The 15,938-nt window shown below is 45.1% G+C and overlaps 2 protein-coding genes across 4 annotated transcripts; one reads left to right on the top strand and one right to left on the bottom strand.

Moving 5' to 3' along the window:
* The first annotated feature begins 1,287 nt into the window (after positions 1 to 1,287).
* On the top strand, positions 1,288 to 7,897 carry si:ch211-199g17.2 (uncharacterized). 3 transcript variants are annotated; one of them, XM_061665652.1, is made up of 12 exons: positions 1,288 to 2,439; positions 3,293 to 3,362; positions 3,438 to 3,509; positions 3,588 to 3,733; positions 4,111 to 4,239; positions 4,799 to 4,856; positions 4,934 to 5,152; positions 5,955 to 6,094; positions 6,167 to 6,280; positions 6,366 to 6,423; positions 6,538 to 6,600; positions 6,682 to 7,897. In XM_061665652.1, exons 2-12 carry the CDS (start codon positions 3,341 to 3,343, stop codon positions 7,233 to 7,235), a joined length of 1,575 nt encoding a protein of 524 aa, XP_061521636.1. In that variant the 5' UTR covers positions 1,288 to 2,439; positions 3,293 to 3,340; the 3' UTR covers positions 7,236 to 7,897. The 3 variants fall into 3 exon arrangements, with proteins under 3 accessions (XP_061521636.1, XP_061521637.1, XP_061521638.1); XM_061665653.1 differs by lacking the exon at positions 3,438 to 3,509 and having other exon boundaries at positions 1,290 to 2,439; positions 3,293 to 3,437; XM_061665654.1 differs by lacking the exons at positions 3,293 to 3,362; positions 3,438 to 3,509; positions 3,588 to 3,733 and having other exon boundaries at positions 1,290 to 2,439.
* A 972-nt stretch (positions 7,898 to 8,869) lies between these two features.
* Positions 8,870 to 15,900, bottom strand: LOC133395813 (forkhead box protein H1-like). The gene is made up of 5 exons (XM_061665018.1): positions 15,731 to 15,900; positions 12,224 to 12,383; positions 10,508 to 10,824; positions 10,331 to 10,426; positions 8,870 to 9,512 (listed from the first exon to the last, which is right to left on the bottom strand). The coding sequence occupies exons 3-5, from the start codon at positions 10,655 to 10,657 to the stop codon at positions 9,027 to 9,029; spliced, it is 732 nt and encodes a 243-aa protein (XP_061521002.1). The 5' UTR covers positions 10,658 to 10,824; positions 12,224 to 12,383; positions 15,731 to 15,900; the 3' UTR covers positions 8,870 to 9,026.
* Positions 15,901 to 15,938: the final 38 nt, after the last annotated feature.

Here is a 15,938-nt window from a genome sequence, read left to right as displayed (position 1 = left end):
GTGTGATTATGAAGGTCTAGAGGGAAAGAATGTTTACAGCATATTGAGTTGAGCCATGAAAGATGGGAAATTCGTTCGACTCTCAAAAACAGGAAGCTGCGCTCAGTTGCTCTCCGGGCTGAAGCCAAGAAGGTGCCGTCTCCCCTGAGAAGCTCCCCGATTGAGCAGCCCGAGAAGAGAAATCGCGCCGAGCGCCCTCAACTCGACGAGGGCGGCAGCGGGAATCTTTACAAATAGAAAATCTTTACTGGAAGTGCTCCTACACATTCCACACCGTTTCAAAAATGTTCAAGGATGAAGAATATCTTTCAAATCACAGCAGCAAACCAAAATTGGGAGTAGAAGTTGTTGAACTGAGCAGATCTCGTGCGGGCTTTGAAAGCATGCGACTCGCCGTCTACGGAATGGATCGCTGGGGCACTGCAGAGCTTGGATCTGGTTCTTGCTGGTTTTGGAGAAGGTTCTCTCCGCTCATCGAGCTTGTATCCGTTGAGTCTTTAACATCCCCATCATCTTCAAGGCATACTGAAAGGTTACCAGTATCCAAAGTTCGCATTGCAGCTGGAGCCACATTTATACCTCAAGTTCTGGGTATTTTCTGTAGTCCCTGGTAACAAAACTGTCCGCTGCGGCTGCATTTCTGCCACGATCTCGAGGAACTTTTGGTTCGGAGTTTCTGCCTTAAGTACAGTAAATTTGGTTGCGAGGCATTAAGTAGCCAATGTCTCAACGTACATTAGTTGGTCCAACTCTAGCACGTGCTCATCCCTTGAGGAAATCCGAGTCCAAGAAATGGCCATATTTGTTCATTCCCATTTATGCTGTCAAGCATAGTTCAGTTCTGAACTTTCTTGAAGGCCTTCTTGGGGCCCTACGCTTGTAGCTGCGACCAACCGGCGTCTCGTGCAGCTGTCGTATTCAGTGACAGCGCCATACGTGGGTGTCAGACAAAACAACCGAGACAAGCCTGAGGACCGTATCGAAGTGAACTCGCACCAACCGAGGTTGTCCTTTTCTGCTCGCGAGGGACAGCAGAGCAACTCACTGGGAGAGTGCTCACCAAGTCTGTCGACGAGTTGCTGCCCTCGTCCGCTATTTATTTGAAGCAAAGCAGGATGCAACGCAATGGAACTTTACCGAAATGCGCAGCTGCACCGGAAAAAATGCTTCGATCGTTTCCTGTTATTTTAACAGTTTTTAACAGACGGCATAGTTACACATCTGCTTGATGAAGTGTGAACCAGACCGCTTCCTTGTCTCGTGCACAAGTCTGCGCACCACAATTTGTATGTTTGAATCATCTTTCCGATATGTGCGTGTGTTCGTGGAAGAAGTGCGCACACTGGCCGCGCCCAGAAGCACTTGAACAAGTATCACTGCAAGAAATAGGACCGAGTCAGCCACAAATACGTTTTGTGATACCGGTTCGGAATTTGGGCTTGGATCATGTGGAAGGAGGCTTTTCGCCGCCAGTCCTTCGCGTGTTCGTTGGATTTCGGAGGGTGAGAATGTTGGTCAGAATCAGAGACTGGAAATGAACTTTATTGCAGAATATTCTGGGCACAGATGTTCTACAGGCGAAGGCTTGCAGCTGCTCAAATGTGCGCTTTCTCAGCGTTCAGTGCGAGGTTATATACGGCGTTTAAAACTTGAGCAGGGTGGATCCGAGGCCACAGCAATATCTCTTCTTGGCACAAAACATCCTGTTCTGCGGCTGATATGTAGTTTCACACCTACACTGTTATCAGAACATTTTGCTACTGAGGTTAGGTTACACAACATAACGGTGCACAAATAAGTCCATGTATGATCATGGCATCAGTATATCGCGTGCGAGGGCCTTCAATCCCCCTTTCGGACTCGAAAGAGTCCGACACCAGGATATGTTAAATAGTATGTAAGAGAATGTACGATTACAATCATTAATTACAAAGCATATTTGGCATCCATCGCAAAATAGGCACACGTGTCAACCGTGGAACAACTAGAAGACAAATTATCGCAACTTTACATTAACACGCCGTTTGTGGAAATCGGTAGGTTAAAAAAAAGGTATGACATTAAGATCAAGAGGGAAACCTACGCTGATAAAACAATCTAGTTTGTTTATTGATTGATTTTTTAATTTTTTTATTTTACCTGCCAATGAGCGCCTGTTCCACACTCCAGTCCGGTCGGTGGGGGTAATGCACCGATAAGCTGTCAATCATGTCCGCCCGAAGAAGAAGAAGATGAAGCTTGGGCGGAAGTTGTGTCGTGACGTCACCGCCGCCGCTCAGCAGCTTTCAAGTTGCCCCAACTTCGTCCACGCGGCTTTCGATTTACGCGTAAAAGGCGGAGGGTGTTCACTTTCTTTCCTTTGTCTTTGGTTTCCCCGCACCCCTGCGCCATTGCTAGTGCTGCTACCTGGACACACACGAAATTGCCAACTTTCCGGCGGTAAGTAGCAACTTGAGTACTTGAGGTTTTTGTAGTTTCGGTTTGGAAAAACGCGGAAGAAAAACAAAAGAGCGACGAAATGCGACGTCGTTTGATGTTGCAACACGAAGACGTTGTTAACGTGTATTTTACCCAAGCAGATACTCTCAGAGAAGCTTAATGGCTTATATTATGTCATTGATCTTCGAGCGAACGACGATTTGGGAGTTTTTATTTTTTTATTTTGTTTAAACGGAGCAACAGGTCAGCTGTGATGTTGGATTTTCGTACACGAACTCTTCAATGTTATTCCCAAACTTTGCCGTCTACTTTTCTTTTTCAATGACCCCCCGCGAGCCCTTGAAAATACTCCCAAAAGTTGTGCGGCCAAAACGCTGCAATTGACGTCGTTTGGGGGGCGTTGAGTGATTTGTCTGACGAGATTTCGGCGCCATCTTGTGTGTGCTGAATCGCTTAAAAGTAAAAGCAAAATGTCACATGAAAAGCACGTTTATGATTCATTTGCTGCGCCCTAAGTATGAGAGATTCAAATAACAATGCTTGCGATACCGTATATGAAAATATCGCTATAACTGTCGAAGGAAAGAATGAGTTGAAATGAATTAACTTCATATTTGTATCCAGTTGTGGCGATAAAGTGATTGTGTGATAATCACGACACCGTGTATGATATATTACTATATTGATGCAGTTACATCTTTTTAATGCAACTGTACGGTGAAGGAGATCAATTCCGATAGAGCGGTGGTGTTGCCGTAAGACGTACGATATATCCCGATGTCAACGTAACCCTCAACAGAGGCCACGTTGTCTCTTGCTCGTCATAATAAATGCCTGCGTTATCGCTTAGCAGGGTTGTCACGGCCCTTTCCTCGCAGCCGAGAAACCAAACTGGAACGACATGCAGCAGGGAACGCAAAGAGGTGCTCGTAATCGGCGAATTGCGTGAGAAGCCCTTGAGAAGCCGACCACTCGCCTCATCTCGTATTTCGTCGCAGGTCTGTCCAGTGAGCTGTTTGAGTCCCTAAAGGTGTACCTTAACAACAGCAAAAGATTGCAACCCATAATTGGTACCAAACCCCAAACATCCTTTATGTTTCCATTTAACGACGTTGTAACGGTATTGACGGAGTGTCGCGTCCCCGCAGGGCTGCGCAGCATCACGGAATGCGTGAAAGCCGGCTCGCGCGGGGGCGGCGCGGCCGTGTACCTCTGCGAGGTGTGCGCGTGTCGGCTGAGCAAAGGCGACATGCGCAACCACATCCTGGGCACCCTCCACAGATACAACTACACCGTGAGTACCGCCGCCTGCTTCTCGGCGTGAAATATACCCGGGCGGGACGGCGGTGTCTGTAAAATGGCTGCCCCGGAGCTGTAAAACGATCGATACTTTTCACACACAACCCAAAGAGGTGTGGTACATTACCCTGTGGAGAGAGCGTTGGCAGTTAAACCTTACACCCGTTCCAGCGGTTCCGCTATACCGTTTCTCGTAGACGCAGTCCAGACTCGGATACTGCCTAGCGAGGTGGAAAAAGATTGTGTTTGAATGTAATACGCTTCTGTCACGCATGGCCGTTCGTACTCTGACGTCTCTAACCCGACGTGGTCGTACTACGCGCGGCGCTAGTTAGCTTAGCCAGCTAAGGTGCTTTGCTGCTTACCGGACAGAAAGCCCGGCACCCCCACATGCTGTCAGGCGTGAAGCAGAGCGGCGGCGACGACATGTCCCTGCTGGCCTGGCCCCTCATGAACATCGCCAGGACGCTGGAGGACAACGAGGGCCCCGGGGACATCAAGGTGGGCCTGTCCTCGCAAAAACCTTAGCGCTAGCGTCGGCAGAGAACTCGTTGTGGTGCCGTAACGACACCTGCGCGCACGTTAGTCCGTTGAGTTAGTCGATGCTTTTTTTTTTTTGTTTGTTTAGTATGTCTGATAGCAACACTTGTCTTGTTGGTCTATTTGCTTCCTCCATTTTGTGTTTAGTCGCGGATCACTTGATAGTGGTGCTTCCCGCTTACTTTCTTGTTAGCATGTTGTATATTTTATTAGGCTGTTGGCAAAAAAGGCCAGTTTGTGTATATACTTGATAGTGCTACTTCCTGCTTACATTCTTCTTAGCATTTAGCGTGTCTGATAACACGTTGACTTTGTAGCCTGTTAGCGACAAATATCACTTTCCTGTCATTTTGTGTTTATTTGTGCCGCTTTATTTGGTTAGCACTCATTAGTGCTACTACGCGTTTACATTCTTAATATTTAGCGTGTTAGATAGCAACATGTTATCTGTCAATCAATGCCACTTTTCCTGCCATTTTGTTTATTTGTGCTGCTGCTTCTGATCATTTTTTTTGCCAAGTTGCTGGAAGTCGAGGACGCTGCGTTGGAGATGCTAAAGGGTGCCAGTGACAGCGACGGTAATTCCTCGACTCTTGAACGCACCGCTTCCTGTTGATGTATCTACCTCCATATTGATATTGTATGTTTTTTGAAGCCATAAGTTTGATCAAGTTCCTGATGCACGTGCCCCCCAAGCCTGAGAGCCCCTTGGAGGCAGAGGAAGACGAGGAGGAGGAGGAGCACAGGGTGGTCACGATTGGCCACGGGGAGGCGCTCTTGCCGGGCGGCGACGGCGCTTCGTGGGCCGAGGAAACGCCTTCGAGTTTCGGCCACACCTTGCTGGATCGCTACGTGGGGCCGAAAACGCTCATTGGTCAGTTCAAGTCATTGTTTTGATTGCAACATCGCCGGTGGCCATTTTGCGATGAGCCTTGTTTGGCCAGCGAACATTTGGAGGCCCGTTTTCGATTGTTTTGCAAAAGATTGTATTTAAGACAATTTGTATTTTTTATCCTTTTAAAAATATTCTTATTTTTATTGTTTCACATTACATTTTTTCTTTTTAATATATTATTTTAAAAATGCAATATAAATTCTGTCCTTGATGCCGAAAAATGTATTAAAAAAAACTAAGACAAAAATGATATATAATTTAAATATATATAATTTAAACATCATTTCTTAATATATTTTGCTAGATAAGTGATGTCCTTGGATTAAAAGGATCTATATTTAAAAATATTAAAACAAAAGGAGAAATGGTGATGTCCTTGATGCTTCATTCATTAAAAAAAACTTAATTTATGAAAACAAAATAAGGCATATTTTGGAGCTTTTAAACGATACAAAAAGTAATAGAAAATTCACGATGACATTTAAAAAATCTTGAAAAATTCTAGTTGTAATATTAGTAATATAATAAAATATAATATAATATAATTATATTATATTATAATATAATATTTTTCTGAGCAAACAAAACTTGAATGGCAAAAGTCAAAGTCAAAATGCAGGCGATAAGCCATCAATTTCACCAAATGGAATTGCCGTCAATTCTGTCACGATCGTTTTGGTGATTTATGATGTCAAGAAAAGTACGAAAGCTGTTATGAAAACCAGTTTGCCAGAGTACAACAAGGAGCGGCAGCGCCAGCAGACGCGTTTTCCACTCTCAGGTCTGTTCCGGCTGACCGAGTGCGTTGGCGAGCGGGATGGCCGCACTTACTGCTTCCTGTGCCACTGCTGCCGGGCGCGGGTCAACACGCGCGGCTTCATCCACCACGTCGGCGGCTCCGCCCACGTGCGCAGCTACCTGGTCAGCGCGTCTTCGTGTGAGAGGGACCGAGAGAGCGAAACGAAAGAGTTGAAACCTGCAACTCTGTGTTAGGTGGAAACCCGGCCCGAGCAGTTGGCGGCGGCAACGAACGACGGCGAGCGCGGTCAGCCGACGGACTCGCTGGTCGGGAAGGTGGAGCGCGAGGAGGGGCGAGGAGGCATGGAGGTTAGCGCGGTGCGCTCGTTAAACCTTGCTGGTCTCGTGCCGCTGGGGTTCGACGGCGTTGCTGCAAATGTGCTTTTGTTTGCAGGTGGTAAAAGCACCCCAGTTCCTCTGTGGACAACTGGCTAGCAAAAGTTACAACTGGTGTAAGTACGCACGCAACTCCCACACCCCTGGCGGCCTTTTGTCCGTTTTGTCATTTTTCCACATCGTGAAGCTTTACTAGCCAAAAGACAGGACGGGCTGTTGTTCCTTTGCAGGCATCAGCAGACTTCGGAAGAGGCGCTACGCCGCGGACCGCAAGTGGAGCAAAGCCAAGAAAGGTGCGTCTTTTGCCACCGTTTTCGCAAAGGCGACTCTCCGATATGTGTGTTTTTGTTTTATTTTGTTTTCTATCCCGGCAGCGGGCTCCAGAGTCAAGAAGCCGGACGAGAGCGTCGGGGGCAAAACCCGGGTGGTGTTCAAGGTAAGCCTTCCGCTCACCGGCGGTCCGCTGCTGCTGGAGCGGACGTCTTTCAGCCAGGAGAGTCCGCCGGCCGGCCCCCCCCGGCAAGACTTTGACTCTGGGCCCGCCGACGCGGGAGACGACGACATGACGGCGGCTCGCGGTTTCGAGCCGTTCCGCCGGCGCCGCGTCGAGGATGTAAATCCCGAGTCTCGTGACGCGTGGCGAAGCGAGGCGCCCGTCGCCCGAGAGTGGTACAATCCCGCCTACGCGCCGTGGTACGGTCGGTCGTCGGCGCCGGTGGAAAAGCCGGAAAATCCCTACCGGGCGAACCCGCCGCCGCCTCCGGTCCACTTTCAAACGGAATACCAAAGCCTTCCCGTCGTCTGGGCGGCATCTCACGGCGTCCCGGGGTACCGAGGCTACGCCGTCCCGCCTCGGTCGCACCCCCCGCCGTACTTCTTTCCGACCGGGTCCCAGCCCGCTGCGTCCGTCCCGCCCGGACCCCTCTGACTGGCTTTTGTCCAAAAATGATCCATTACGCAACACGTCAAAGAGCGTACGTGCATTTTTTTACTATTTAGAATGACGGAATCCGACTTCAATGCTGTCATTTGGCCACTCGGTGTGAGGGAGAGCCGTGAACCCCAACAGTTTGTGATGGGTGGCTTTTGGGGGCACATTTTTAACATGCGGCTAAAAATGGGCTGGAAATTTGAACAGTTGGTCAACCTTTGCGAGTCGTCTAGATTACCTCTCAAAGTGTCAAAACTCTGCTCTGTTGTTGCTCCATCTATATTTTGATATGAAAACCTGTATACGAATGAGCGCTTTTTGATTTGTGATAGTTTACGTGTTTTGTTTTCTTATTCTTGACATCCATGCAAAGCAAGTAGAATAAAGAATTGTGTATACTGAAAACTGTGTATGGCCGATTCCCAAGCTTTGTATGTTAAACTTACGTTGTTGTGCCGTTATTATTCTATCGCCAGTGTGTTCCTTTTGCACCCACGTGATGTCACTACACTGCGATTTTATATACATGTGTATATAGATGTGTATGTATGCGTGTGTGTGTGCTGTACTGAAAAGAAATTGCATAGTCCTGGTATATTTGTATGTTTGTCAACTTTGCGTGTTTTGTTTCATATAAAACATTTCAAAAGTGAGAGAAACCTGTGTGTTGCCTTCCAATTCTGAATTGAGAATCGGCGGGCTCAGGCGCTGAACTCCTCTGCGATGCTAACCCGTTCGCCGTCCAATATTCAATTTGTCTTTAGCGCTGCTCTTCTCACGTCTCGCGCAAAAAAAGAGGTCAGAGATGAAGCAGCGAGACCTCGGTTGCCAACCTTTGAAAGCGCGAGAGCCTCCGTGCCGTCGGGTGTTCAACTTGCTCTTTCACGTCGCCCGCAAGGCTCGCGGGAACCTTTGGAGTCATTTTCAGGATTCAGAAGTCTAAAAACAAACCATACGATGGCACCTTTCCCCAAAATGGCCCCTGACCTCCATTTTACGCCTGGTGCTCCCTCTGCTTGAAGTCGAGCGCGCGTTCTTTTCAGTGGTGGGACCTGAATAAGCTTCAGCGGATTTTTCACACTTCTGACATTTGAAGACAAATACTTCCTCCTCCTTTCTTTGTCAAAATAGTTTAGTTTTTTTTCAACCTCGGCCGAAAATGAGATTTACTGAGACCAATAAAGATGTCCAGCAGTGACTTGGAGGAATGCGAGCCTGCGAACATTGACGGGGCAAGATATTCCGGATGTTCCCCTTCCTCGGCTTTATTTGAAGAGAATTTTCCGTTTCGTGCCAGTTCAAAAGCAGCAGTTTCTGGCATTGGAAAACAAATGTCTCTGTCCACTCGGAAACAACACATACTTACTTTATATAGCCAAGTTCAAGTATGACCTAAAACATATTGAGTTAAAGCCATCCTAATAATACAATTTATTCATATGGCAGCTGTTGTATGAATGCGCCTTGCGTTACCGCTGATTAAGCAGCGCATCTGAGCGGTGGCAGAAAAAATTAAATATGCAATCAAAAGAAATCCATAAATCTTCGTTCAACTCCATAAAACGATTTTGTTGTTGTGTGCGACCAAATGAAAAGACAGAAAATGACAAGAAATCATTTAATGTGAAGTCAAAAGCTGAATACCGTTGTCATAAAAATAGATCCAAAATTGTCCCGTTTTACACACTGCGTCCATGCGCCCGCGTAGGGGGGGAAAAAAACAAAACAAAACAAAAAACATACATGCCGCACGTGTCAAACATAGAAAAGTGCAATTTTTTGGTTTGTTCACAAACGAAAGCGGGGCACATCATACGTCGGGTACGGGAGGAAGGGATCGCTGGCGTAGGCGGGCAAAGGGGGTCCGGGGCACGAGCGCTTGCCATCGCCGCGCGGCAAGGCAGCGGGAACCACATCCTCCGAGTCCCGTCGGAGGTTCCGCTTGTGGCCCCGCTGCGCGGCGAGATGCAGGTGACGACGACGACGATGCTCGGTCGGCACGGCCGCGCCAGCCGGCGGCGGGGTTCCGCCGGGGGCCGGGCTGTCCCGTTGCAGCAGGGACTCGATGGAGAAGGGTCCGCTGAACTTGACCTCGCAGCGGATGTGGACGGACGGCGCCGCGGTCTCCCCGCCGTCCTCGCGCCGGCCGCGCAGCTCGGGGAAGAAGTCCAGGATGTCCTTGAAGTGACGGCGCACCATTTTGGCCGTGATGTGGCTCAGGTCCAGCTTCCAGAAGTTCCTCTTGCTGGCCAGGGAGTCGGGAAGCAACCGGATCTGGGAGAGCCCGAGAAGACGGAAGCGGGTTCGATTTGGGTGAGGATCCGCAATTTGCGGTCACAAAGCCCAAGCGCAATTCAGTGGCATTTCAAGTTCAACACATCTGCATTTAGCCTTCAAATTTCTGTTGAATACTGATTTATTTATGCGCAATACATTGAATTATTACTTCAGTTCAACTTTGGGGTTTTTCCCTATGCGATGATATTAGATGCACATTTTAGGAATCAAACCTCCGTTTGGTTTTTGAAGACCACTTAGGCCTACTACACAAAAACACTCGAATCGCTAAGCATATTTCTGTTTGAGAATGAACGATCTTGTTTACTTTACAGTGAACATGACAAATAACGGGGAATTGTTTTACTGATCATTTTCGTCACGGGCGAAAGGATTATAATCACCGTCATGTCGAAAAGATGGATTTATTTTTAAGTGACCATCTCGACTTGCATTTTGGTTACAAAAACAATTCCCTCATTTGTCAATGGCGTCGTACTGACAAGATGGAGCGACCGAACCTTCGAGGCCGCAGTGTCGCAATTTTATTTTTTGCGACACTGTAAAATGAAACGAAAATACAGTCCAACTAGTTGGCTGTTGAAGATGCCCGTCAAGACTCGTAACGGGGAACGTAATGTATTTAATATACAGTTTGAAGGGAATTATTGTCAGTAATAAAATCCAAATATCAGTACAATCATACATGAGCTATTTTTGAACCTCGTCTACCATTTGATGAATCAAATTTGGCCCCTGGAGCACAAAATTGCTTGTTCTCGTGTTGTCTTTATGCCCTTTTCAGATGGTCTCACCTTGACGAAGCAGTCGTTGGTGGACAAACACACTCTGATGTTGTTCTCGATGGACTTCCTGTCCTCTCGGACCAGCGGCCCCAGCCGGTCCATCAACTGCAAGACATCGCGGCGGCGTGAGAAAGAAGTTCTCTCACGAGCGGCGCTTGTTCTTTTGCTGCGTAACCTTCTCCTTACCTGCATGAAGGTGAGCATTTTATCCGGGGCGTCCTGGAGGATGACGGCCACGCGGGCCAGGTAGGTGGTGCTCCTGCGGAAGACTTCCCAGCGAACGCCGCCGCCGTCGGGAGGGATTCGAGCTCGGAGCCGCTCGCCGGGGTTCTGCATGATCTCTCGTGGACGGACGCCCCGGAGGCGCGCGGCGCTTTATAAGGCCCGCCGGGACAATGGAGGGTGGCCGTCCGGGTCGTCACGGGGAGCCTTTCGTATTCGGACGGGTCGTTAGCCCAGGTGGAGCTCGTCGGCGTGGCCACAAAAGGTGTTCCGCCCATCTTCTGTTAGAAAAAAAAAAAAAAAAAAAAAAGTGGAAATACACTATTAACTTAATTATGTTCGCATTATGCTCACATCAGCGTGGCCACTTAAGGACTTTAAGCCCTCATTTTAAAAATCTTAAATAAAAGCGGCAATATTAACGCAGAGTATTTGCTTTATGGTCACATCAGCATGGCCACTTAAGGAGTTGTAGACATCCTCTTTTAAAACAATGTTTGAAAACATCAACATTATCTTATTGTAGTCACTTTATAGTTGCATCAGTGTTAGATATATTTTAGTAGTTATCATTTATTTGCTTAGCTTGCATTAGTATTTTGCATTAGTAGCTTGCATTAGTATTTTGCATTAGTAGCTTGCATTAGTATTATGGACAATATTTAGATAGAAAGATGTCTCGTCTTCAAGAAGATGACTCAGCAACATTTGATGGAAGGGCGCCTTGACCAAGGACGTGATCGGATGTGGTCGGGGACGGGACGGGTGTCGTCTGGTCCTATGTTTTGTGTTGTGTCTTAATGCTTAGAATATTATGTCTTGTAGAACCCTCCTATTTTCAAATAAATGTAGGAGCGACGGGGGAGATTGTTTAGAGCGTGTTGAGAGGCTGTAACCTGAACAATCTCCCATGCGCCCTCCCCTCATGAGTAAAATGACCAACGTCTTCATTCCTTTTGTGTTTATTCATTATAATGTTTGGTGAGATAAATCCAACAATCAGCGTGGCCACCTAAGGAGTTCAAGCAATCATCTTGAAAATGTAAAAAGCGCAAATCTTAACTCCGGCCACTTAATGAGTTCCATCTTTCTTTCAAAAGGTGGCAATGGTAACTGACTTCATTTGCATTATAGTTGCATCAACATGGCCACTCAATGAGTTCATGCCATCATCTTGAAAATGTTCAATCTGTATTATGGTTTGATCAGCGTGGCCACTTCATGAGTTTCGGCCTTCTTTGAAAAGGTGGTAATATTAATTATTAAGTATCCTTGTATTTTCATTATGGTTGTATCAGCATGGCCACTTAAGGAGTTCTGGTACACCATTTCATGAGGTAATGCTGACATAATGTTGGTACTTTGTACTTGACGTTACTGTCATTGTTGCAATTTTAAAATATAGTAAATACATAAAAGCTTAAAAAAAGAAATTACTGAGTAAAAGAAATAGGTACACAATAAAAAAGGGGAAAAAAATAAATATACCCCCCCCCCCCCCCCCAAAATCTAGATATATGTATACGTATTTGAGAAAGTAATGAGTGCTCCGAGTACATTGAATTGCTTACTTTTGACTTGATTTCACCCAAGTAACAGTACGTACTCTTAATTGATGATCTCGCCAGCTGACACACGAAACGTTGTTTTGTGCACATTCGATGGAACACTTTTACGTACGTGCGTGTTTTTTTCACCGGCCCGAGTGGCCGTCTTGTTGTTTTTGCCAGTTTCCCTCCGGCGAGACAGCTGGCTTTCCGCCGACGAGCAATTTCATCCTTTTGTGCTTCGGAGTGGCGCGTTTGCATCTCTGCTCGCCATTCAGCTTTTCTTGTGCGCTCTGCACAAAACGACACGAAAACACGTTGAGGCGGTCGTCAGCGGCGTTGCTTTCACTTGCATATTAAGGTCAACGCACACACATCAGTCACTACGGGAAAATCACATTACATTTGGTGACTTTTACTTTGTATTTTCTACCCTAAAAAAATGTCTCTTATGTGTTTCCGATAAAATGATACTTGTAACAATATCATAATGAGTTTTTTTTTTTTTTTTTTTTTTTAATAAAAAGGACACAATCTGCTTTGAAGGTGTTTTCATAGTTCTGTAAGGGGAGGGGGTGGGGATCTGTTTCGGATAAAATCATTTTAAAAAATATAATAACATATACAGATAAAAACAGAATGAATTAAAAAAAACATGTTTTTTGTTGGACAGAAATAATATGTTATGGTGATGCATTACTATCATAAAAATATTTCAAACATATATCAAATAAGTAAACAATGCGAGTATTTTTTTATTTAATTATTCCATCCAATACAAAATGTATATATTTATTTAGATTATATATGTTATTCAACTTAATTACACATTTAGCTGTGTATTTATTTTATTTTTGAAATAACACATTATATATATTTATTTATATTCTTCTATTTCCCCCCCGAGTTTATATACATTTTAATAGGTGTTGAAATAAACAATCTGCTGTTTTGATAGTTCAGTAAAATAATAAAAAGCAATATGATAAAAAATACTGCATATTTAAAGAAGACAATAAATAAACAAACAATATATGTTTATATTATTATGAATGAAAAAATACATTCAGTCCTTTCTTGAGCTTTGCTTTGGAAAAGAATATGCCTATATTTATTTTATATTAAATAATAACACTGTATTAGTAGGTACAGGAAAAAAGTACACAACCTGCTTTTCAGTAAAAAAAGAGAAGAAAATGGGATACAATCATAATATAATGATAAAATCTATGCTTGAAAGTATTCAAAGCGTTGTTTTGAATAAAAACGTATTGCTTGTCATTTCTACTTTTCCACCATGTCTCATATTGTTCTGTCAAAAAATGTATTACATATAGTTTTAGTTTACATTGACTAATATGGTGACATTAATAGGTGTAAATGAGAATAATAGAAAAAGAGATGTTTTATATTTTTACAAAATGTAATTCTAATCGGACAGCATAGTATTCATGGGCAGCATTAGACGAATGAACATGCACGGGTTGCTTTTTCACTTCTTAGACATTATTGCTTATATTATTCCAGCATAAATGTATCCTGATCAGATATTCGTTGAGGTGTTTCGAGCCATTCGTTTGGCACCGCAGACAAGAGAGCGACAAGTACACGAGAAGGGGGTGCGCCGAGTCGCCTTCCCCCCGAGTCGCCCGCTCCCGCGCGATGGCGTGCAAATTGTTGCGAGCGCTCGCATTCCGCCACTTGGCACCTCATTTTCTCGAGCCTTTGTTTGCCTCAATGGGAGGCCATTTCTTTTGTCTCCAAAGACGACCTGCCGAGATGAAACAGCCCACCTGCTTGCGCGCTCCACTCGGGGAAAAGGATCAGAGAGGCGGTTAGGCCCCACGCATATTAGCTGCATTTGTCAGCTGGTTAGCGGGGGCGGAAGGGGTCTTCTTTGGCACGATTCGACCGGCGTATCTACCAACATGGATGGATGGATGGATGGATGGATGGATGGATGGATGATAGACAGACAGATGATAGATAGATGACAGACAGGCAAGACAGGCAGACAGACAATGATAGATAGATAGATAGATAGATAGATAGATAGATAGATAGATAGATAGATAGATAGATAGATACAGACAGACAGACAGACGATGATAGATAGATAGATAGATAGATAGATAGATAGATACAGACAGACAGACAGACGATGATAGATAGATAGATAGATAGACTGATAGATAGACACACAGACAGAGATAATAGATAGACAATGATAGACAGATACACAGACAGACAGACGATGATAGATAGGTAGAAAGATAGATAGATAGATAGATAGATAGACAGATAAATAGATAGATAGATAGATAGATAGATAGATAGATAGACAATGATAGATAGATAGATACACAGATAGACAGACAGACAGATGATGATCGATAGATAGACAGACAGATAGATAGACAATGATAGATAGATAGATAGATAGATAGATAGATAGATAGACAATGATAGATAGATAGATAGACAGATAGATAGATAGATAGATAGATAGATAGATAGATAGATAGATAGATAGATAGATAGATAGATAGACTGATAGATAGACACACAGACAGAGATAATAGATAGACAATGATAGACAGATACACAGACAGACAGACGATGATAGATAGAAAGATATTTAGATAGATAGATAGATAGACAGATAAATAGATAGATCGATAGATAGACAGACAGATAGATAGACAATGATAGATAGATAGATAGATAGATAGATAGATAGATAGATAGATAGATAGATAAACAGACAGACAGACGATGATCGATCGATAGATAGATAGATAGATGCTAGCGGACTTTCCTAAGACAATCCATTTTTTAACTACACGATGTGTAATTGTCTTAGTTTGATCTTCAGTTTGACAGTAAAACTCAAGTGGGATCAAAATGACACCATGAGGCCACTCCCAAAAAGAATGGGGTGTGGCGAACAACAACAACTTCTTCTTCTTGTCCTTTGGGCTCGTCCCGTTAGGGGTCGCCACAGCGCGTCTTCCTTTCCCAAGTCAGCCCACCTCCTGCATCCTGCTCTCCAACACCAACTGCCCTCCTGTCTTCCCTCACTCCATCCATCCATCAACCTTCTCTTTGGTCTTCCTCTCGCGCTCTCTTGCCCGGCAGCGCAGCTCCATCCTCATCATCCTTCTTCCAATATACTCCCTATTTCTCCTCTGGACGTGTCCGAACCATTGAAGTCTGCGCTCTCTAACTTCGTCTCCAAAACATCGAACCTCGGCCGTCCCTCGGATGAGCTCATTTCTAATGGTATCCAACCCGGTGACTCAACCTCTTCATTTGCTCTGCTTCCTGTCGTCTCTTCAGTGCCACTGTCTCTAATCCGGACATCATGGCTGGCCTCACTACTGTTTTATAAACTTTGAACGCTCATATTCGTTTGGCACGGTTTGAAGCCGGATGCCCTTCCTGACGCAACCCTCTGCACTTATCCGGGCTTGGGACCGGCCTACAGTTTGCACTGACTTGTGCCACCCATAGGGCTGCATTGTGGCGAACAACAACAAAGTCACTAAATGACAGTCCCTGGCTAAATGTGTTTTGCCACAGAATTCGAATTACAAATGGATTGATTGATTTTTGTTACACGGCGAGTACAGAGACTTACCTCTACGCATGCGCAAAAAGCGTGGCTACAGTCCAAACAAGTCCATTGAGAGCCCCAGCATGGGATGCTGACACCTGTAATATTAAAACACGCAGAATTGCTTTCCAAAATAAATGTTTTAAGGGCTCAGAAGCGCATGATTCGTGGGGGGGGAAATGACGACTCGCATCTACGCATGCGGAACGAGCACAAGTGCGATGTCGTCATC

The sequence above is a fragment of the Phycodurus eques genome, chromosome 20, assembly GCF_024500275.1.
Source record: "Phycodurus eques isolate BA_2022a chromosome 20, UOR_Pequ_1.1, whole genome shotgun sequence".
Lineage (NCBI taxonomy): Eukaryota > Metazoa > Chordata > Actinopteri > Syngnathiformes > Syngnathidae > Phycodurus > Phycodurus eques.
Note: the sequence above shows the minus strand (reverse complement) of the source record. Positions and strands in the feature narration are given on the sequence as shown.